General features: G+C 35.5%; 1 protein-coding gene across 4 annotated transcripts in view; it reads left to right on the forward strand.

The window, feature by feature from the left end:
* Positions 1-2,778: 2,778 nt before the first annotated feature.
* YTHDF3 (YTH N6-methyladenosine RNA binding protein 3) overlaps positions 2,779-25,090 on the forward strand; it is a 37,924-nt gene continuing 15,612 nt past the window's right edge. Inside the window, exons 1-5 of one of the 4 annotated variants that reach the window (XM_045861035.1) lie at positions 2,891-3,123; positions 3,588-3,612; positions 6,777-6,921; positions 9,157-9,242; positions 18,361-19,959. In XM_045861035.1, coding sequence (XP_045716991.1) covers positions 6,864-6,921; positions 9,157-9,242; positions 18,361-19,959 — 1,743 coding nt within the window. In that variant the 5' untranslated portion in view covers positions 2,891-3,123; positions 3,588-3,612; positions 6,777-6,863. Of the gene's footprint in view, positions 3,124-3,587; positions 3,613-6,776; positions 6,922-9,156; positions 9,243-18,360; positions 19,960-25,090 lie in introns of all 4 variants that reach the window. The other 3 variants (XM_045861036.1, XM_045861038.1, XM_045861037.1) reach the window with 3 other exon arrangements.

A 25,090-nucleotide genomic window follows, 5' to 3' on the forward strand; every position in this document is an offset into this window, starting at 1 on the left:
AAAGGTACCTTACCTGTACCTTTCCAAAACCCATCACCCCAATCTAAGTCATGAGAAAACATCACTTTAATATTTATTTCTCACTACCCATTGTCCCAGTCTTCATTAGTGGTAAACTTTGATTTTTAGCCAAGTACATGACAACCTAGGATATACCAGGATATATTTCCATGTTTCCTTCAACTAAGTATTTTCTTGAGACTGTCTTATAGTTAGTCGGTGGTAGGCAGAAGCAGGAAATGCATTTTTTATAAAATGTCCATAAAGGGAAGCGATGTGTCTTTACCTTTCTTTTTGAAGGTAGGAATATGATTATGATGGCTGCAAGTAGGGAAGTCACCGTGTACTGGGGGAAGTGAGGATGGCAGAGCAAGAGGCTAGAATCCACCTTACACTGTGACAGCAGCCCAAGTCCTAGACTGACTAGACTTCTTTTGCATGAGAGCAGAACAGACCTCTATCTTAAGTTCCTATTATTTTGGAGTCGATGTGACCTCCAGCTGAAGCTAATTTGAACTCACAGACGGAGTCATGCAGAAGTACAGGGTTATTATGTAGAAATGCAGAGGGTCTGCATTGGATAAAGGCACCAAGAAGGCTGAAAGGCAAACGGGGGCTGAAATTCAGCTCGCCCTCTCCTTTCCAAGCTTTGAACAGTGCTGGGCTCACCAGGGGAGGCTGGTATATCAATGGCCCCGTAGAAAAGTGAAATTTTGTTTAGACTCTAGATCAGCATTTTCCAAAATACCACTTGCATACTTCCGGAGGCAGTAGAGATGATTTTAGGTATTTCCCAGACATATTTTGAAAAAGTATTTAATATTAAATTAAATGGCTTTATATCTCATGGCAGTTAGCACTCTATTGTACCAGTTCAAACCTCAATGCTAGGATGGACAATAAATAAGGAGTTTGAGAAGGGACAGGAATGAAAGCAAACAGAAAGTTCTCAGAGTATCATGTCATTAGGCAGCATTATGTGGTATAGAGTCCACGCTCTAGAGCCAGACCGCCTGTGTTCAAATCCTTGCTCTCACAGTGACTAGCTGTATTATTCTGGGCATGTTCCTTAATTTCCCTGTGTGTCAGTTTTTTAAAATAGCACTTAACACACAGAAGTGCTATGAGGACTTAAATGATTAGAAATGCCTAACATATAATGAACACTGAGCGAATGCAAGCTATTATCACCTTTCTAGAAATTATTTAGCAAAGGAACCAGAAACTAGCCCTGTATAGCCACTTCTGGTTGCAAACTTACTCTGTGCCAGAAAGTACACATACCTGACCTGATTTTACTTGTGAGCAAACTAAGGCTTAGCAAATTTCAGTGCCTTTCCCAAGGTTTTACAACTAAGTCCAGCCAAGCCAGAATTCAAACTTAGATTGGTTGGATTCCAAAGCCCTGCTTTTTAACTTAGATAATTAAGGATAAAAGACAAGGCCTGAAAAGTTTCACAAGCTTCCTTTCTCAATTTGCCCACTCATAACATGTAGTAGCAAATTCTGTCAAATGCAAAAGGTCTGTCTGGGAGTGGAGGAGGGTAAACTGGGGAGATGAAGAAACAACTGGACGGGTGGGGGAATCTTGGGAAATGGAGACAGCTCAGCCTGAACTGAAAGTTAGTGAGTCCCTGGGACATGTAGCAAAATGGGAATGCATGGGAAACTGACCAGATCTGAAGAATGCCTCTTGGTGATAGATATGAAATAGTGGACTCTTAAGATAAGTTCCAGTTCTACTATTCAGTGCTTCTAAAATCTTGTTGCATTGCACACCAAAAAATTAATCCTACAATTCGTCAACTTTATAATCACCTATTTGATGAATTTGGAAGAATTTGATTATTTAAGAGATTACTTTATATAGAATCCCCATCATGTCCGTTAGGCAAGGAATCTTTGCCCTTACTACAAATGTTATTTCAACAAATTTCAAACTGTTGCCTATTAGCGCTTTGCTTTTGCCAATTTGCAGAGAAGTAACTTGAACAGTTACTTTAAGCATCTGTCCTTTTAGGGCTGAAAAACAACGTCTTGCCACTACACTTATCTTTATCAAATTAACTTTATTCATTCATCAAAATCAACATCTCAGGAGGGGAACACAAATACATGAATTGGGTGGCAAAGTCTGCTTCACAGGTTACAGCTGAATTGTGAAATATTCCTGTCATGTTGCTGGGACTTGGAGAGTCCCAAACACTTGCCAGCTCACCTCCTACTTGCTTTTAGACGTGTCACTGCCCAGAGCTCCAACCCAGGAACTTTCGCCGCACGTGCTCGCTGGTGTGGACGTCCTAGCAAATCTGTCCCGAGGGCGAGGGTGGCTGAATTACTAAGCCGCACACGTGGCTTTAGACAGTTTCGGGAGGCACCAGTGGAGGCCCGGCCACTGCAGCTCGCCCAAAATCGGAGGGCGCGGCTAAGGCGTGCCAACTGGCCAACGTCCACTCCGCCGCCCGGTGGGCGCAGCCGGCCAAGCTCTACTACAATTCCTGGCAGCGCGCCTCCCTCCCAGGCCCACTTCCTGCCTAGAAGGCCCCGAATCCCGCTATGGCCCCCATTCCCGAGGCCACCGCCCCAAAAGAGGCTTGCAGCTTCGGTGCCTGACGGAAGGAAGGTACCCGAGCGACCCTGAACGCTGTCACTCACACTCGCACAGAAGCGCACCCTCATTAGCACACGCGCCCCGGGTTGGCCGCGCGGCTCCCGTCTCCGGTGACGCGGTGTGTGGGGGCGGAGCCCCTACCGGTGGCGGGAGGGTGGGGGAGGAAGAGCGAGGTGAGTGCGGACGTCAGAGTGGAGAGCGGAAGGTCAGGGAGGCTCGGAGCGGAAGTGAGACTAGAGAGTCTGTCCGCCATTGTGGACCCGAGAAGCGGAGAGGGAGAGGGGAAGACGAACGTGCAGGCGGAAGAGACGGGCCCTCTCCACCGGCTCCCGAGCGCGAGGCCCTCTCTCTGGCTTCTCAGCGAGCGGCGGCAGCGGCGGCGGCTGGAACGGTCACTCGGCCGAGGGCGGCTTCCAACTGCTGTGAGTGCACGGGGAGAGGCCCAGGCGGCAGCGGCGGCGGCGGCAGCTCTCGGGTTGCGGTGAAGAATGTCAGCCACTAGCGTGGATCAGGTGAGGGAGCCGAGGCTTCAGGCTCGGCGAAGGCCCGAGCCCCGGAGCTCCACCCTCGCGTGGGGCTTCGGCTCCTCCCCGTCGCCGCCGCTGCCGGCCCCATAACGGTGCCCCCGGCGCAAGTTGCGGTCCTGCCGCCCGGGCCGGGTCTTGCGCCCCGGCCCAGTCTGCGGTGGAGGCGGGTGGCCGCGGGGGGTGGGGGAAGGACTGCTCTTCGGGCCTTAGGACGCCTCCTGAGGGCGCAGACGTGGGGCTGAACCCGGGGCGAGCTCGGGAGACGGACCCCGAGTGGCGGTAGGAGGTTTAAAGACCGGGTGGTTGGGAAGTCCGTGGCTATGGAGGATATGGTGGCTTTCACTCCTACGCGGATTGTTTAAAATAACTTGTCTTTGATAACGCCTTCGATTAACACTTTTCCTTTTTTTTTCTCTTCTCATTACGATACCTTTCGTCTTGCTACACAGAGACCTAAAGGGCAAGGAAATAAGGGTGAGTTTGGATGATTTTCTCTAATTCACCAATGTCGGTTTGATGTTATTTGTTAAACTGTGAGGCCCTTTTTGTTTTTGTTCCTTTTTTATTTTTATTTTTTTGAAATGAAGGATTGGGGAAACATTCATCGTGACTAAGGCAGCCAAATACTATCCAAAACTTAAGGTAGTTCCATGCTTTGATGCCACTTTTATAGAAAGAACAGTGGTGCAAGAAATAGTTTTCTACTTAGTTGTATTTCAGTTCAGGAACTATTATTATGAATGCAGTGACATTTCTTTAATTTTGCAACTTATCTGTATTATGTAACTTCTGCCACAAGAAATCCTTATGTACGTATGTAGATAAGTAGATATTTTGTATGATATATGTGGGTTACACTGGAACATACAATCCCATAGTATTCCATGTTATACTAGTGCAAATTGTACTGTTAATCATTGATGCTACTGAAGTTATTTACATTAGAGATAAGACTGACCAGGCATGTCATCTTGTTATGTAGTTAAGATTGCAAGGTGAGACTCAATTTGTTATTTTAGAAAGGACTAATTTCCTGCCAGGATTATGTGATTTAGTATTTAGTTAAAGAGAGAGAGAGAAGTTCTACTGAAGGTAAAGCATTTTTAAAAATAAGTTTATTTTGTATTTACTAATCTGGAGTAATATAGTCAGCTGACTGAAACATGACATTGATCATGTGACTTGACTGAGCATAGAACAATAACTGCTTTCTTGGGACAGTGCCAATTAAATAACATTACAGCGAATTATGTATTTATAACAGTTTCTAAATAGGGCTTGAAATTAGATGAAATAGAATTATGCTTCCTGTTTTTTATTTCAGTAGCAAAATGTTTAGGTTTTTTTAATCTTCAGGTTTTTATATACTATAGCAAATTTGAAAGGGATAGGTACTGTATACACAGCTTAGTTAATTTTCTTTGAGTTGTATGATTTATTTGAGAACTTGTGCATACCAGATATATGGCACTGTTTAAGTAACATTGCTGTGTTTTGATTTGAAAGATGTATTTTCTTGGAGTATGTACACCCTTACAAATTTTAAATTCTAGAATTTAATTTTTAGAGTTAATTTTTTGATTTTAGAATCATTTTCTATGTTGTGAACATAAACCTCTGAAGTTGGTATTGTTGATTTTAACTGAGTTTTCATAAACTAACTTGTAAATTTAAAAAGAATGATCTATTATTTTTTTGCTAGTCTATTAGGAAGTATACAGACTTTGAGATATGTGAAATTTGTGCTTATTATTGCCTAGCATAAATTATTTTATCCTAGATCTGTGGGGAGGTGGCACTTTGCAAGGCTATTTCAAATGCTAAGTGTTTTGTGTTATCTGCTTTGAGGTAAGTATGCAAGTTCTATGAAGTACTTGTTCAACAAAACAAAATAAGAGCATCTATTTATTAAGCCATTAATATAATCTTGATGTATGACATAGTCTTTGATATTATTAGTTATATATAAATAATATTGCATATTGGCCATAAATACTTCTTGGTCATTAAAATTGTTTTATCAGTATTTTCACTTCTGTTTGTTAGATGTATTTAGATACACATACAGAGTATGTATTTGGATGGTTCTTCATTACAGCAATTTTCCTTTCTCCTTTATTGTTCAGTTCATAATCTCATTCATGGATAGAATGATGGACTGGGATTCCTAGGTGATCTGTATTCTAATACTGCTTGTGGCCACTGACTTGCCAAGTGAGCTTGAACACAGTGCATCTTTTGATCAGAATTCCCCCTCCATCTATAAAATAAAAGTAATAATTCTGGTTGTAAATCCTATTCTATGTTATAAGGATTGTTGTGATTATAAAAGTCCGCTGCTCTAGGAGTCACTGTATTTTCTGGTTTCCTATCACCTTCCTTGCCTCATCTATTTTTAGGATGCCAGAAGACTATTGCCTAAGATATGGTGGTAGGGAAAAACTCTACTGCCCTAAAAGTATTGGTAGTCATTTAAGATGCTTTAAAATGATGGATACTACAAGTACACAAATATACATATACATTACTTCTATTTGTATGCCTCTACAGGGAGAATTACAAAAGACAAGGCAACACCTCCAATGAACTGATACCAATAGATAATGGTGTGTGTTTGAGAAAAACTACTCTGCCTTAGCTGACTTGGTTTTCAAGCTAGTGAAATTGTTTTACAGTTATACTGTTTACTTATGAAGCAGAAAGCAAAGTTATTTTTCTTCAGCTACAGCCTCAGTATTCTAAGAACATGAGTATTAAACTTGAATTCAGAACTCATCAAACTTATGAAAAATACATGTCCCTGAGGAGTTGTCAGAATTTTGAAAGGATTCTTTTCAGTTAATGTAATTTCAGAGATGCTATGTTTCTTTCCTGAATTGTCATTAGTTGACAGCATTGGCTTTACACTTGGCTTTAGTGTCTTTGATTTTCTGCATTCGTAACATAAGTGCACTAAAGGAACTAAAATTTAAAGGGACTTCTATAGCAGTATCTTTGGAGGGCAAAAATGCTTTTGTAATATAAATAGTCCTAGGTTTACTTGTTTATAAGTTTGAATTCTTTTAAATTCATCTGTTGTCTCTATGTTAACTGTTAGAATTATTTTTATTATTGTTGGCTGAGGTAGTACTGAAGGGTGGTAGAAATTTAAGGGTAATTATTTACCTATTGGTCCATAATTTTAAAATGACTTTATATCACTTTTGTTTATTAATGAGAGTTTTTGCTTGCAGGAATCAGTATATTGTTCCTTTTCCTGCAGGCATCACAGAGAAAAGTGTCAGATCTTATACTCCAGGTAGCCTTAGGCCTTGTTGCTTGCTTCTTCCTATCCCTTAAGTTTATAAATAGATAAATGTATGGAAAGGAATTTTTCTTTTGGCTCCTCTCTCCCCTCCCAATATTGGTACAACTGCAGTTTCAAAGAATTAGGTTAAATTTAGCACTTTCAGTGTTTCAGAAAAGTAGTTGAAAATGCCTTGTATTTTGGCAATATTCTTTTGTAACCTCTCCCCACCTCCCCTCTGGAAATGATTGCAAAGCACCTAACTGTCATTTTAGGCTTTATTTTATTATTAATCCTCAAAACATTCCTATAAGGAGATAGAGGGTATATGGTATTGTCGCTGTTTTTGTAGGTGGGAAAACATGATGCACAGATCTGTTGACTTTCCTAACTTGATGTAGTCAGACCAGAGCAAAGAATCATCTGGCTCCTAAGGCCCATGTTCTATCTTGATTTGACTCTGCTTCATAGAGCAGAGGAAACAGGCGAAGAATCATGTAAGTCAACTGTTCTTTTTTCCCTGAAGAACTTGTACAGACTGTGGAACAGGCTTGGATTTCATTACTGTTTAATGGCTCTCAGTCTCCAAGACATTAGATTGTCGTTAAGTAATGTTCAAAAACTAAAGTCTTTTTTTTTAAGACAGTTGAATTTCTTAAATGTATGCTTCTGAAACTCAAGAGCTAGCTTCTTATTCAGATTTTAATTGAATGCAAATTACCTGTCAGTATGCATAAAATACTTTTAATTAAACATTTCCTTAGATTGACATACTCCTTGAATAATTTTTTTAGGATTTCTTAGACAATTAATGCATCACTTATAAGTGACTGTAGACTATTAACTTAGTGTGTGTGAATGTTTTGGTCTTAGTTTCAGCGACCCTTACAAGAAGAGAAAGGATAGAACAGGAAATAAGAATAGCAGTGTAGTATGTATTTAAATAAATTTTAAGTAAGCATTTTTTACTATACCAGCAATATAGATTACATTTGTGAGAATCTAACAAATATGAGAAACAGAGTTGTGATTTTGACATGGGTAGCTGTTTCAAAAAAGTAATAATCCAAAAGTGTAGTGAAGAATTATTTTTCAAGAGGTAATAGACTATGCGTAACTATCTTTCATAAAGGAGTGGTAAACTCAGTGGTAAAGGAGAACAGGTATGCTAGAATCTCTTGGGCTGACATGATTAGCCCACCAGATAACCTAAAGCGCCCACCTCCATTTTCATTTCTAGTGACTATTAACATACTTAAATTCTGGGGAGTACATTTAGCTCAACCTTGGCTATGATGCTGTCTTTATCATAGAGTTAAACCACTTGAGATCAAGTTGACCACGTTTCTCTTGTTGTCTTTAAGGTTTACTTTGAAGCCTTCACAATCTATCATCATTTCTTTCAGTGATCATGCTATTTAGTGGGATGCAAAGAACTAAGGCATATTGCCTATTTTTGCTCCCATGTCATTGTCAACTCAGTATTACTACATAGTAGGTGATCTAAACTCATTAGGGAAATAAAAATGGTATGCTATTGTGAAGGAACACAACTTAAATCTTTTGCCCCCAGCCTTAATTTATAATATTTCATGACACTTTTTAAGTAATAAATCCCAGATATTGAGTGGGTTTTGTTGTTTCTGAGACTAGTCATCAGAAAGGTTCAACTTCTTATATATCAGTATATTTATGTAGACACTGCTAGCACGTCAAGTTTTAGCCTAGTAAAATTTGTGGGTCCTAAAGTAATTTTTAGTCCTACTTAGATCTTGTAATGTTTTATGTAATAATATTCAAGATTATTGCATGTTATCGGTGAATACTTTGATCAGGTGATATAGATAGGTACTATTAATATCCTCCTTGAACAGAGAAGTAGAGTTACAGAGGATAAGTCACTAACTAGAGATGGCTCACCCAGCTTCTCAGTGTTGGACTTGGGATTCAAACCCAAGACCTTTTTACCTCAAGTCTGCTCAGAGCACCCTGACAGTGTCAAGAGAATAGTAAGTGTAGAGCGTTTATGGAAATTATCTCTGAACAAATATGGCATTATAAATTGTTCTTACTGGTTTTCTTGTGTGTTGCAAAAGTAATCATGATTATCTTTAGTGCCTGAATTTTATTTGTACTTTGACATGAAAGTCTTCATAATTTTTTGGTTTAGATTAAAAACTTTTTATTTAGATTTTTTCATAATTATATTCATTGTGATATTGCTTCTAGTTAATTTTAGTCGCTTTAAACTGGAGACATTTAAGATTCTTATTGTAACTTTAGTTACAAAAAAAGTTAGTTTATTCTTTACCTTTATTGGACTAAGTCATAGATTTAACAAAGTTAGAGAACACACAGAAATCTGTGTACAACACTATCTGAAGTAGTATTTTAGATTCAAATATAGCATTAGCGAATCCTTTGAACATTTTAACTGCTTGCTGCAGTTTTGAAATTGGGATATTTACTATGTTTTTGGTAATGGGAAGTGTATATATAGTTTATATTTCTCTAATCTTGGGCTTATTTATACAAGATTTGTAAGTTTTGGGTGGCACATAAATATTTGTATCCAAAATTAAGATAATCTTTAAAAGACTTTTTAAGTGAAAAGACTAAAGAGCTCAGGGATAACTTTTTGTGACTTGGTTTGAAGAATACTGAAAATGTTAAGATTGTTGTGATTCTCATAATGATAATTACACCACATCTAATACAAACATATTTTTTAGTTTCAGTACAAAACGGTTCCATTCATCAAAAAGATGCTGTAAATGATGATGATTTTGAGCCATACTTAAGCAGCCAGACAAATCAGGTAAGTTTGATAGTTTCATATTTAGGAAATTTAGCTTATATTAGTATTATTTGATTTTTCAAATAGATATTTTAATCTAATGAGACTAACCATAACATTAATAAATTTAGTGTACCTGCATAATAGTGAATAGCAGTTGTAGGTTTATGGCACAGGAGAGTTCTTAAAAATTACAAACAGCTGAAACTAAATTACAAAATACAAAGATTTGAAGATGAACATTATTTGTATGTATTGTAGTTAGTTTTTTTGAATGTTGAATGAATTTAATCTTTTCATGTCACTTTCATATCTTCATAGCCAAAGCAAATTACAAGGTTTTATTAGTTAGAAATTGGTGGGAGAGGACTACTTTGTGCCTGAAATTTTTCATTCAGTGTAGTGTTTTCTTTATAAGGCATTCCAATTTGAATTTCACTGATAAAATTTTAATATAACCTAGAAATGCAGGGAATACATAGATTGGTAAGGAGATAGATAAATAAAGACTTTATAAACACTTGCTTATATATTGTAGCCATGGAGAATTTCATTAAATAATTGGTGATTTTTGAGGTTTTTGTGTATTTGGATTTTTTATAAATCTCGTGAAGGAGTATTAGGATTTAGACATAAAAAGTGGTATTTGGTCTCCATACCATTTCTGTCTGCTTAATAAAAATGTTGCTACTTGAAATAAATTTTAAAAATAAAGTTTTATTATTAACTAGTTTCTTTAGGAGAACATTCTGGAATAAAACTGCTTTTGTTTACTTTGCTTAAAAAATACGAAAAAATGTATCTTGAAATCTTAACCTCTATTTTTTTTTTAAACTATAAAAGTATAAGGAACCAAATGTTATCACGCAACTTCACAGTATTAGAGCAAATATGAAGAAAAAGTAGTTTCCATTTGTGGGATGTAGAATTATTTTTAGGATGGTGGAGAGCCATGGTTAATTTCAGACTGATTAACCTCTTGGTAATTTCTGTGAACTACCCCTTCTATCTTTGATCTACATTCCTAGAATGTGTTGAGAGGGAATAAACACATGAGAAAGAAGAAAAATGGATGATAAAATCTGAGAAAGTTTGGCTACTCTTAAGAATGAAAAGTGCATTTCACATTTATATTATAATCTTTATGATCTCAATAAATTTACTTTCCACCTGGAGATTGTGAAAGAATGTATCATTGGAAAATAGGGGAAGATCATTTGCTGTGCAATGTATATGCAGGTTTTAAAAGAAACATTGTATTCTGTTTGGGTCAGTTAATATCCCTTTTGGCAGTGTTTTCTAACTTTTTTCAGACATTCTGATATTACAAGGTATAGTAGATATTTCCCCCATAAGGTCTTTATGATCAGATTAGTTTGAGAAGTTTTTTGATCTAAATAATTAAAATGGTTTTTTTTTTGCTACTTGATTTCCTACTTCATTACAATGTAAATGAATTTCTAAGACAAGGATATAGAATGCAGATCTTTTGTCTTAATTGTTCAAACTGTTTTCAGGGGATTTTAGTGGATTGTAGATTTTTGAAAATTGGTATGTAAGAATCTTAGTTTTACTTGGTAACAGATATTTTATAATTCATTTGTCACAGGGGCATAGAAGATTGGTTACTTGGCATTCCACAGAGGTGTTTCAGGTCTGCCTAGGGGAGACTGGGGGAGGGTACCTTTGATCCCACCCTTGTGGCAACCAGAGCTGTGCTCTGCTTCTTACCTATTTTTTTTTTTAAATTGGAATTTTGCAGAAGAATTTCACTTGTAAAAATTTTTTAAGTGTTGGAAAGTTATTTTTTAAGAATAGAAGTGCATTTATCTTAATGAGCCTGATTTTTAAATTGTATCATAAAAACTTCCTTATGTTATCAGAAACATCTATAAAAGACTCATTTTAATGTGTTATTTAAATGGAAGGTCTTATGCTTTATATTAATCAAATCATTATTTTAATTCATGATACTCGAATCAATATATTCATACTCTAATGGGAGGTTTTAAAATTTGATACCAGTAAGGCTATGTTTTACTTCTCTTTTCTTGTGAGTACTAACCAATAGGTTTTCAGCAATTACCTTTCTGTAATACTAAAAATAATTAGATATACTCAGGGCACACGATTACTTTTTAAAGAGCACTACAATTATAAAAATATTGAGAAATGGATCTTTTGGAGATAATGGAAAATTATCTGAAATCTTGAAGTTGTGTAAGACTTACTTGTAAGTTACTTGTAATCACTTAGATGAAATAGAACAATTTATAAAAATTGACCTTTTTTGCCCTGGCTGGCGTAGCTCAGTGGATTGAGCGCGGGCTGCGAACCAAAGTGTCGCAGGTTCGATTCCCAGTCAGGCCACATACCTGGGTTGCAGGCCATGGCCCCCAGCAACCGCACATTGATGTTTCTCTCTCTCTTTCTCCCTTCCCTCCCTAAAAATAAATAAATAAAATCTTTTAAAAAAAATTGACCTTTTTAAAGCAGATTAGTGAAACTGGATTTACTGGTGAAATATATCAAGTAATTATTTGCAGATTTAAAGTTCTGCAAGTAGTTATAGGTCCTTGTACTGACCTAGTTGAAGTAATTGTTTAATTTTTTTAAAATTTCAATTAAACACATAATACGACTTCATAATTGAATGTCATCATCTGATTTTAATATTGTAAATAAGAAAAATGAATCCTTTGCCTGAAAAAGGTATTTAATGTTTTGGGTTAACTGAAATTGCTTTCTGTACTTACTCACATTAAACCCAGGGATACTTTAAACCAGGTTATTGACCTTCTGATGCAGCATATTTCTTACAGTTTCTACTCTTCACTTCCTTAGGAAATAATTTTTATAGTAACTTACAAGTGAATATCTGTCCTTCAGGTCTGAAAATTAGTGCTCTGTTATATAGATATATAATAGGTATAGCCAAATTGGATGTTTCTGTTTGACAAGGAAGGTAGGATTTTGAAACTCAGGCCTTAACCAGTAGTTTGAAAGACAAGACCAATTGAAGCTTTATAAAATGTGTGTTTTTGTTGCTTCTGTTAATTCTATCTTGGGTTTAATGTGTCATTCATTCTTGAATGATTTTTAAAGCTTTGTGCTTAAAATTAAATTTTTCCTTAATTATGAAGTAGACATGCATGTTTACATTTATGTAAAATATTTGCTGTGTAAACCTTTTTTGTTAATTCTCTTAAAAGATCACTATATATATTTAAAGATTTAATTTATTTTTAGAGAGAGGGGAAGGGAGGGAAAAAGAAAGGGAGAGAAACATTAGTGTGTGGTTGCCTTTCCTACACCCCAAACCTGTGACCTGGCCTGCAACCCAGGCATGTGCCCTGATTGGGGATCAAATCCGTGACCCTTTGGTTTGCAGGCCCAGCACTTAATCCACTGAGCCACACCAGCTAGGGCAAAAGGTGACTACATTTAAGTAAAAATAAAGGTCAGCAATACAAAAAAAATAGTTCTCTATAATTCCTCAGAATAACAAGGTAATTAAGTTGATTGGAAAATTCAGGTTTAATTGATACTATTAAAGGTGCCATATACATTTGAAGAATAAATTGGATAAATGAAGTTTGCATTCGTCTGCTTGTGTATATGGGGAAACAAATTCCTAGTCATGTTTATCAGGAAGAGGTGTAAACAAGTAAGAAAGTAATATATTTTGAATTTTGTTATTTTCTGTCCCTGCCCTTAGTTAAGGTTTTCATTATCTCTGCCTGTTCCAATGATTTCCTAATAGGTAGTTCTACATTCAGGAGTCTTCTCAAAGTTGAAGTTTGGCTATACGATTGTTACATTAAAGACTTGACCTCAACTTCACAACACATCCCTTCCTGCCTCGACTTTGGTTAACTTTCTCTGTCTAATTACTCAAGGAAATAGGGCTTATTATTATTTTCTGAAAATATAAATATTTCATGATCTCAGTATATATGATTTACACACACAGACACATTCAGATGTCTGTTACTTCTAAAGTTTTTACTGATTTCCCCAGTTACTTGCACTATTCTCTTTGTGCTAGAGTGTTTGTTTTGCTCTGTTTGTACTTACCAGATTGTAGGGTAAATATGTCTTCTCTACTAGACCTGTGAAGTCCTCTAGGTCAGAGACCATGTTTTCATGTCTCCAATGACTAGCACTTTAATCTGACATGTAGGAGACATTCATTAAGTACTTATTGAATGAGTAGATTAGGTTATCTTCAGAATTAGGGAATTAAGAATTATGGTTGATGAAATATCACATTAATTGAGTATGATATGTAATACATTATTCTTATGACATTCTTATGATTAGGTATGAATAAATCATGTTTTTAAAAGTACAATAATATTTTTAAAATACTAGAGGAATGTACAGATAAGCATTAAAAGTAGACTAAACTTCACTTTTTGTTAATTCAGAAATGAGTTCTGGAGACTGAAGTACCTAATTCTTAAGGGAAGGTAGTTTTGTTTTTCTCTGTGCTGTTGGTAGATGATGCTTCAACCTTTTTATTGAACTTCTGAAACATTGTACAATGTTATTTCATGGAAGTTTGGATATTTATGAAGGAAAAATGGGTATTAAGTTACCTTAACTGAAAGGTTCAGTTATAATTGATTTGTATTAAAATGCCCTGAGGTCAGAACAGTGATCATAAACTTTTTATTATTGTTAAAGTTTTCTTTGAGATAATAGAAAAACAACTGGCCTACCAGCTTAGGGATAACAATTATAAATGGTTTCAAAATTTTAAGGAAGATCTTTTAATCTTCTGTATTTTAGTTTCCAAAAAAAGAAATTAAGGTAAATGCATAACTCTGTATTGCCATGTAGCACTTAGCAGTTTTTTAAAATCTTTACAATTAATTAGAGCATCAGGTATTATCCCCAATTTACTGACGAAATTAACAGGGCTAGAGAAATGAAGTGATCTGAGGAGTTCACTGACATAGAAAGTGAGAGTACAGAATTTGAGCCCAGTCCTTGCCTACTACATCACATCATTGATGACTTTATACTTTTTAGGTCTGGACTAGTTTCAAAATTATACAAATGTGTGTTATGATTAAGATACATTTTAAAGAGGCAGCTTAAGTTGTATTAATACATATAACTTGTCAATTGAACACTTTTTAGGTCCCAGGCAATGTATGTTTATTTTCTTTTAATAGAGGAGAAAACAATTAGAGTTGTAACTTGGCTACTTTCATGATGGTAAGTGCCTGGGCTAGGATGAGAATTTAGTTGCCTCGCTCTTTCACTTCAGCCTTTTATTAATGGCCTCTTTAGCTGTGTTTTTTAAGTTTATGCTGTAGGTAAAGGGTTTGTGCATCTGTTTTCACCAGTATGTTTATTCTGTCCACTGATTAGTGTATCACTTTTTATATGCATATATTATTTTACCTCCCAGTTAGTTTTTTGAATGTGAGGGAAATAAAAACTTTACTTTGTTTAAAGGTTGTAGCTCCTTAAAGAATATAGTAAGATTTCACTATTACCACTTTCCAAATTATGAAATGAGCTATTTAAAGTGATTACTTTGCATAGACTGAAATTGATTATGTCTCATTATAACCAGGTTTTAAGTAAAAGGTGAAAGTAAGTTTTGAGTTATTTTCCATTATCAGTGGGTGGAAATTCTGTTTTCTCCACTACCAAGGTGCATTTCTCTAATTGATATTCCACTTAGCTAGCAATTAAAAATTTAGCAAAGCATTTAAAAATATTTCCAATTATAATCAGAGCTCTACCAATTCAAAATGTGTTGATCATATTTTTTTTTTTTACTTTAAAGAGTTCCCACCATTTTGTTTTTACTAGACTCCAAACTGAAGTCTTGTCTTTTTGAAAGGAGATTGCTTAAGTTGCTTTTATAGAGCTAAGGAAACAAACATCTCATTCAGCTAAAACTCCTGGGAGAATTGGGAAATAAATGGCTAGCATTTGATAAAGTGGAGAAAGGCCATTTATGAAGTGTACTCGAGGACTCTAGGTGGTAGTACTGTGGCCAGCTGTGTCGTCCTACATGTGCAGTAACATGTCTCTTATCAGCCTGAGCTGTCTGTCTGATAGGCAGGTGTGACTAGTGCAGCACATTTTAAAGTAATTTAAATTTACTCTTGACAAAACCACTGATTTACAGGGAAGTAGTAAAGATCATGATTTTTTAAAATAATTGAAAAGATAACTAATCAAAGCCTTCATACCCAAAAGAGTTTGGACCTGTTTCAGCCCCAGAGGAGAAAGAATTGGCAGAAATTTGTTCCCCATTTATCTAATAGTAGAGGTTGGGAACTTCTTTGTTTCTAGGAATTGGCACAGGTTACCGAACCCGTTAAAACAGAGTTGACAAAACTGTGGCCCAGGGACCAAATCCAGTCCATGCCATTTTCTTTGAGAAAACCCTTGAGTTAGCAGTCTTTTTTAAAAGGTTTTTTTTTTTTTTTTGCTTGTTTGTTTGTTTGTTTTTTTAAAGATTGGCGGCAACCAAGAGAGTATTTGGCTTGCAAGCTTAAAATATAGTAGTAGGCAAAAGTATGGTTACAGTTGTGAGTACATAAAATAAAGAATTAATGAGGCTGTCATAATAATCATAACCCACATGTCTTTTTTTCCATACGAACAACTTTAAGACTACTTTTGCTACCCCTGTATTTGTTCTTTGGTCTTTTGTTGGCTGTCCCCTGAATTACACAATAGGTATAGATAAATTAGGAACTTGATGTGTAACTATTACGCAGAATTCAGCATTAGTGGTGGTGAAATAAGAATATTGAGAATAAGGTATGAGTATAGTTTTACAAATACTTCATTATGAAAAATGATAAAACTTTCTACCTGGTGTGCTTTTCCACTCCTACAGCCAGATAAGTACTTACTGAGTCTAGATTTCATTGCCAACATTCTAAATTAAAACTTTGAAACTGATTACCTCCGTACTTATCCCAGGTCTCTTACTCTTTCCTCATGTAGAATTTATTGACTTTCCTGTGTTATGTGTCTTTAGCTATAGGTTTTCTTGTAGAATGAGTACCTCTTACCAGTGTATTTCACAATGTAGTCATTCAATGAGTGTTAGATTAGAATGAATGAATGAACAAATAAATCCTTCAGTAACTTTAAACTAAAAAAAGACAATTTTAAAACCTTTTAATCTATTATATATTCATTTATATTGGCTGAACTTCTGTTAATTTTCATTAAGCTTTTCAGAGTTATGTCAAATTGACTTTAAACATTATGGTATTTAATTTTTAGTAAATAATTCAGTAATTGGATTATACTTGTGTGTGAGTCATCTTCATGGCTAGTAAAGTTTACTCAGTTTCTTTAAAAAGATATTTTTTTGTTGGAAACCATTGGTTATTTTGAATTCCTCTCAAGCTCTTGTATTTGTCTTTGTATAGAACAGTCGATATTTACACTGTTCATCTCTAATGATGGCACTACTATGGTTGAGGAGATGCTCCTCATTTCCTTTATACTAATATATTTTTAAATACAGTTAGTAATTATCCATTATAGTTAAAGAATATGTTTAACTAAAATAATAAATAGTAACGTGTATTTTCAGTTTTGAATGCAGTAAAGTATACTTAATATCAAGTGTATTTAAAGTCTTATTTTTTTTAAGTAGGAAGTGACAGTTGTTTAAGCCCAAGCTTTACTGGAAATAACTCCGCAATACTGTGTTATAATTGTTAATTTAAATGCAGCCTTTGTTTGATTCTCTTGTTATTTTTATTTTTGTTATAACAAAATCATTTTAAAAGACAAAATGTTAGCTTTCTCATAGTCAGTGTACTTGTAACAGTCACAACATGTGTTACAAGAAATTTAATAGTAACAATAAAGCATCTCCGTTTTCAATGATTGGCCTTTAATAAGTAAATTCCAAGTAGTATGACTGATATTTGGCACATATTTGTACTGATGTGCTTTCTTGAGTGAGTAGTCCCAAGAGAGTAATGGCAAAATAAAAGTGGATTACATACTTTGCTCTGGAGAATTTAGAATATTAATATTGACAAAATTTAGAATAATCACCTTCAAAATTTGACCCTTGCAAAGGGAACACTAGTTGTCCTAACTGGATATTAGCTTAATTTTTCCACCCTGCTTATTAAATTCTACAAATTCTAAAGCTCTGTCTGAAGCTTTAAAAATCGTACCTACATCAAAGAGTGAAAATCTGTCAGACCTGTTTTTGACATAACTGCATTTTTCAAAGAAATCTTAATAATATTTTATTTTTCATGTTGTGTAGTAACAATTTGAGTTTTAAAATGGAATTTGGTACCTTGGTCTCTGGCAAATAACTTAAATGAATGATTAGTTAATATTCAAAATAAAAGTTGATATAATTGCAGTAATTCTGGAAAAAATACAGGAATTTGTTTTCGAATGAAAATTCTGGTTAGGAAGGTGGTAAGTTTATTGTGTAAAATTTGGAAAACCTACTACAAAGAAGAGGCACTTAGCATCTCACCATTAAGAAACTATAGTAAGGATTTGGTTTTATTTTATTTTTTTCAAAATGAACAAGGCAAAACAAAAATAGAGATGAATCATGCTGTAGTTATAATCTTGAATCTTTTTTATTAGAGTGTATTTCTCTGTTTTCTTAATAAAAATAGAAAATTTAATTGCTGAAGTGGATTCCATAATATAGACAGACTAATTTCTCTCCTAATGGCATGGTTTCCAGGTTTGTTAAATTCTTGCTTATGAATTTTTGGATACATCAATTACTTAAAATAAAGCTGGCTGTAAAAGGTCATTTCTTGTCTGCAAAATGTATAAATCAACTTTGCTACACTGAAATTACAGTATTTTGAAATTGTGGTACAGGACCAGGCCCTTAAACAAAAATAATCAACTCACCACTACCTCCTGCTCTGAAATAAAAATCCTGCGATTTTATATATAATACTTTAAAATAAAAATAGTCATCAGCCTATTTTTTTGTCAATAAAATTAGATGTGAAATTTTAATTCAGCTATCTGGATCAGGTAGATTTGTTTTTCATTTACTTAAAACTATTTGATTTTAATCTTTCACATGTCTTTTTTTCCCCCTACCCTTCAGAGGAAATCTCGCTCTTGATTATGATCTTTTGTTTTCCAGAGTAACAGCTATCCACCAATGTCAGATCCATACATGCCTAGTTACTATGCTCCATCCATTGGATTTCCATATTCTCTTGGGGAAGCAGCATGGTCCACGGCGGGAGACCAACCTATGCCATATCTGACAACCTATGGACAAATGAGTAATGGAGAACATCATTATATACCAGATGGTGTGTTTAGTCAACCTGGGGCATTAGGAAATACCCCTCCATTTCTTGGTCAGCATGGATTTAACTTTTTTCCTGGTAATGCTGATTTCTCTACATGGGGGACAAGTGGATCTCAGGGACAATCAACGCAAAGTTCTGCTTATAGTAGCAGTTACGGCTATCCACCTAGTTCTCTTGGGAGAGCTATTACTGATGGACAGGCTGGATTTGGCAATGATACTTTGAGTAAGGTGCCCGGCATTAACAGTATTGAGCAAGGCATGACTGGACTGAAAATTGGTGGTGACCTGACAGCTGCAGTGACAAAAACTGTAGGTACAGCCTTGAGCAGCAGTGGTATGACTAGCATTGCAACCAATAGTGTGCCCCCAGTTAGCAGTGCAGCACCTAAACCAACCTCTTGGGCCGCCATTGCCAGAAAGCCTGCCAAACCTCAACCGAAACTTAAACCCAAGGGCAATGTGGGAATTGGGGGTTCTGCTGTGCCACCACCTCCTATAAAACACAACATGAATATTGGAACTTGGGATGAAAAGGGGTCTGTGGTAAAGGCTCCACCAACCCAACCAGTTCTGCCTCCTCAAACTATAATCCAGCAGCCTCAGCCATTAATTCAACCACCACCATTGGTGCAAAGCCAACTGCCTCAACAGCAGCCTCAGCCACCACAACCACAGCAGCAACAAGGACCTCAGCCACAGGCCCAGCCTCACCAAGTGCAGCCCCAACAGCAACAGTTGCAGAACCGCTGGGTAGCTCCTCGGAATAGGGGAGCTGGCTTCAACCAGAACAATGGAGCGGGCGGTGAAAACTTTGGTTTAGGTGTTGTTCCTGTCAGCGCTTCACCTTCTAGTGTAGAAGTGCATCCAGTGCTGGAAAAGCTAAAGGCCATAAACAACTATAATCCCAAAGACTTTGACTGGAACCTGAAGAATGGACGTGTGTTTATAATTAAAAGCTATTCTGAGGATGACATTCACCGTTCCATTAAGTACTCTATCTGGTGTAGTACTGAGCATGGTAATAAGCGTTTGGATGCAGCTTACCGTTCCCTGAATGGGAAAGGCCCACTCTATTTACTCTTCAGTGTGAATGGCAGTGGACATTTTTGTGGAGTGGCTGAAATGAAGTCTGTTGTGGACTATAATGCATATGCTGGTGTCTGGTCTCAGGATAAGTGGAAGGGCAAATTTGAAGTTAAGTGGATCTTTGTCAAAGATGTTCCCAATAACCAATTACGGCATATTCGCTTAGAAAATAATGACAACAAACCAGTTACCAATTCAAGGGACACTCAAGAGGTACCCCTAGAAAAAGCTAAGCAAGTGCTTAAAATAATTGCTACTTTCAAGCATACCACCTCAATCTTTGATGACTTTGCACATTATGAAAAGCGTCAAGAAGAGGAGGAAGCCATGCGTAGGGTAAGAGTACAGTAATTTTTGTGTGTAGGGTCTTTATTGGGGTGCTATGCATGGATGGGTATTATTTAATGCCTTTTAAGATTACATTCTGAGTTTAAGAACTTTACTCTGAAGTGGCTTAAGGAACAACTTTATAAACACCCTTGAAAGCCTGTGATGCCGTATTTGAAACATTTCCTCTTTGCTTCCCAAGGGTAACCCTTACTCTGAATTTGCTTCCTGCCTATTCTTCATACTCCTCAGGTGATAAAGATCATTGAGTCCTGTTCGTCAGTGAATTCTGCATTTGTAATTAAACAGGCCTAAGAACTGGCAAGGAACTCCGATCTCAAACATTAATTTTATGGCAAAATGTGTCTGGAGTTTGAAACAGCTTTTAAATACATGTTTGATTATTACTCATTTTGTATTTATGAGAAATAAAATATTTTTCCCCAAAACTCCTGAAGCATTTTTATAATCGTGTAGTTAGAGTACTTGTACAAGATACAGTAAAGATTTGACTTTTAGGAAGGCAGCCAAGAGTTGGAAAGACATGGGCTTTAGATGCAGACTGTTGGATTTGATTTCTGACGCTATTAATTTACGTCTGTGAGATGTGAAGGGAAACTTCCCAAGAAGTTACGAACTCACTGTTCATGCTTGCATCTTACTGGCCAGATTTGACCATAAAGCACACAACAAGACAGGCTGGGGGATGTTACTGTTTCAAACTACAAAAGACAATTGGTATGGAGTGGGGGAGAGGGTGCTATTTTTAGGAGAAAAGGAAAGAAAGGACAGAGTAAGCTACTAGTAGATTTTTCCATACATGATACATTTAAAGTTACTTTCAAATGAATAAGGTATAAAGTTAATAGAAGTTTCTCCAATAAATTATGGAAAGCTTGTACATAGAAATTAAAGCCAAACAGGAACTTTAAGAAGATTTCTGTGTGTGTGAACATAAGCATCTTGTGGCTTCTTGATCTTTGCAGAAAGATCTATTTCAATTAATGGCGAATAATGTTGGAATATAATGGTCCTGGGGCAGTAGTTCCCAAATTTTAGGGCACATTAAAATATCAACCAGGGTGCTTCTTGAAAATGCAGATTCTTGAGGCCCACTCCAGGAGAATCTGATATATTTGATAAGGGGTCTGGTAGAGTACCTTTTTAGTCAAGCACCTTGGTGATTTTGCTGCTAGTGATTCCTGAACTGAATTGTCAGAAACTTTGCTTTGGAATTAAACAAATGACTATTTAATGTTTAAAGCCCTGTTCAACCTTTTGTAACTGCCATTACAAATAGTGGGTCAGGAAAAATGATTTGGGATATGAAAAGTGGGATAGAGATGAAGATTTTGTTTTAGGATATGCTGATTTTAAAATGCCTTTGAGAAATATAGACTGAGATCTCTTTGGTTAGGTAGCTAGATGTGGGAGTCACAGATTGGGAGCTGCTTATTCAACATGATTCAGTGGAAGTGGGATGAGATATTACTCAGGGAGAAAGATGCAAGGCAGGGAAATATTTATCAACTTTCCTTTCTCACTGCTAAGGAGAGGTCATCCTTTTATGTCTTTCTACATTTCTTCTTTACCCAATGTAAAAATTTAATCCTAGTCGTATTTTTTTATTATATAATTGTTTTAGGAATTATGACCATTACTGTTTTGTAGTCATGCATTCAACAGTGATTTAAGCTTTAAAATTTGACATTTAAATTGTTTACTGCCAGTCTTTTTATGTCTAATCCACCATTGGCATATTTATTTTGAATCTTATTTTAACTTATTTTTTTTTAGGAAGAATAATTTGGTAATGTATTTATTAAGCCCTTAGTGCAAAAAAGAAATCTTTCTTTGGCCATGATATGTGAATAGCACTTTACCTGACTATAGAATTTTGGGGCCACAGTCTTTTCATTCAGGCTTTGCTTTATAGTTTCATATTTCTGTTACATATATAAATATGTTTATAGTTTTATATTATGGAGATGTCTGAGGCCAGCCTAAGTTTTCTTTCTTTTGAAATAGCCGTTTGTTTGTGTGCATAAAAGATTTTTCTTTATTCTTGCAGTGTAGACCTGTATGTAGAATATGAGTCTCTGTTAAAATTTTCCTTAATTCTTTGTCTATAATCCAGGATTTTATTTTTGTTTTATTTTTTCTAATATGAAAATATGTTGAATCTCTGTCCTTCAGTGTCATTGGTTCTTTACTATTTTTTTTCCTGCATTTGAAGAATTTCTTAAATTGGAACTCCCATGGTATTGATATAACTTGCTTTGTATTGATCTTGTGATTTGTGAGGTTTTGAATTCTACAGTGATGTTTGCTTGTATTATCAGTCTGGCTCCCATTTACATCTGTTGGCTGTTTTCTTAACTGAATTCCTTGATCCAGAGTCCATTTGATTTTGGGGGGCACAAAGATGAGTTCACAGCTTGTTTTTGCCTCTTATAATGACCCCTTTTAGAAACTTCTTTCTCTTTCATATTCCTTTTAACTTGGTTCTTTTATTACATTTACATACAGTAAAATTGTAAATTTCCTTCTGCTGCTTTGTAGTCACATGTCCCCCTTTCCCTTCCCCTAATTTACCGATCTGCCGTGTCTTTAGGCATTTTCCATAATGTCAGATGAATGAAATTACAGTATGTAATCTTTTAAGACTGGCTTCTTTCACTCAGCATGATAGCTCTTCAATTTATTTGTTTTTTTGTATATCAATTCTTTGTTCCTTTTAATTATCACTAAGTACTATTTCATTGTATGGATTTACCAGTTTATTCATCAGTTCGTTGAAAGATATCTGGATTGTTTCCGGTTTTTTGAAAAATGTAAATAAAGCTTCTATAAATATTTGTATATAAATCGTTTAGAAATTTTTCAATCATAGGGTAAAAATCACATTTTTTGGTGTATGTGCAGTTCTGTGAACTACAACACATTTGTATTTGTGTCATCACCACAATCAGGATACAGAGTAGTTCCTGTACAGTTTTATGAATTTTAACATATTTGTATATTTGTATAACCACCACGATCAGGATACAGAATAGTTCCATTATTCCTTCAAAACTGTCTTGTACTATTCCTTTGTATTTACATTCTTCCCCCAAGTCTAATATCTGGCAGCCATCACCTGGACTCATGGTAGTTTTATTAGTATCCTTTTAACTCATTTTGGCTTTTTTCCCCCCCTCTCATCATTGAACAAAGAAGAGGATCGATCATCCAGGTCAGATATTTGCCCCAAAGTAGTGTGGGTGTTTTGTTTTGTTGGTCTTGATGTTTGTTTGTTTGTACTTGAATGCTTGGTGTTAGTTGCGTGAGATGGGAGAGGCATGATGTACATGACTTTACCAGATAAACAATCAGCCTATGCAGGGAAAGCGAGCACAATGGATAAGCTGGAAGGTGAAATTTGACATTCCTTTGAATTTGAAATCACTGTATCGGGAAAGTTTTCCCTGCATTTTAAAACATTTGGGTTATTAAACATTTGTGTCTTCGCCCAGTTTTCTTCCTGGGGCTGTTACCTCTTGTCCAGGTAGAATTTGTAGATTTACATTTGTAGGTTTTTAGTGTACTTGCACTTTGGCTTTCCAGCAAAACTGCTTTCAAAATACTCTTGATATCCCAATGATGAAGGAAAGGTGTGTATTCTAGGTTCTCCTTGGCACTGTCCATAGGACAAATTAGTGGTGTTTTGGTAGGATTCTCTTTACTTGTTATACTTTTTAATTTTTTAAATATAAGGAGTTATTTTTTAGCCTTCTCTTTTAACGTGATCCCTTTAGTCTTATTGTAGCTGAAATTCCTTAAAGCTTCTGATATGTGAAGATTATATTCTCTCAGATGCATATTCTTCAGATCTTGGGTAAAGAAGGTTTCCTAAACAAGATATAAAACAACACTAATCATAAAAGAATAGAGTGATAAAATTTAACTACATTAAAATCTGTTCATCAAAAGATTCTTTAAAGACATTAGGAACTGGGAAAAATTCGAATACAACTGACCAAAGATTGGTATCAAGAATAAAAAGAATAAAGAACTATGTTAGTTTAAGAAAAAGATAATCTAGGTGAAAAGTGGGCCAAGAAATACATGGATAGTCATTTCACGAGAAGAAACAAAAATGCCTAATATATAAAAAGATATTCAGTCTTAATAATAATTAGAAAAATGCAAATCAAGGCTATAATGAAAATTATTTTATATTCATTTATTTGGCAAAATTAAGAAATTCAATAGTATCAAGTATTGGAAGACTGCAGATCAACACAATTTCTTAAAAAATCGCAGATGGGAACATTGAATTGACAGAGCCATGTGTGGAAGCACTTTTGTGTATTCTTATGAAGCTGGACATTTCATATACACTGTAATTCAGCAGTTTTCCTTTAGGACAGATAACTAAGAAGAACTTTCCATGTATCCCAGGAGACAAACAAGAATGTTCTTGAAGCACAGGCAGTAATGGTAAAAAAAAAAAAAAAAAAATGGGGGGGGCAACCAAAGTGTGTGTCAGCAGGAAAATGGTCAAAACACATTGGTGCTATAGTAATATGGTGGAATGATTGAACTATAGCAGCATGTGGCAATATGAGCGAATCTCTTCGTTTTTAATCCTTTTATCTGGATATAATTTATAATTTATTTTTAAGAATAAGGATAGTATGTAGAATACTAGTATGCATTTTATGCAGGTTCACCTGTTAACATTCTTCCTTGTTTGCTTTATGATTATTTTTTAACAATGTTAGAGTTTTATACATCATGGCTCTTTACCCCAAAAAAGTGTCGTGTATATTTCCTAACATAACTGCAGTATTCTGTTAGCTGATCCACAGTGTCCTGTAAGACTTTTTTGTTTTTGTGTGTGTGTGTGTGTGTTTTTGTTGTTGTTGGGTTTTTTTTTGTTGTTGTTGTTGTTGTTGTTTTTTTTTTTTTTGGTTCCAAGCTAAGATCAGATTTAGGGCCTAGAATAGCTAAAACAGTTTTGAATAATAACAGTTTTAGAAGGTTTATACTAATCTGACTTCAAATAATTGCCTTCCTCAAATTTGGGGAGATTTTTTTCCTGTACGTTTTCATAAAAGTTTTATACTTTAAAATTTTACATTAAGGTTAACTGTAT

This window comes from Phyllostomus hastatus, unplaced genomic scaffold (genome assembly GCF_019186645.2).
Source record: "Phyllostomus hastatus isolate PE091 unplaced genomic scaffold, TTU_PhHast_1.1 phas_scaffold_21, whole genome shotgun sequence".
Taxonomy (NCBI): Eukaryota; Metazoa; Chordata; class Mammalia; order Chiroptera; family Phyllostomidae; genus Phyllostomus; species Phyllostomus hastatus.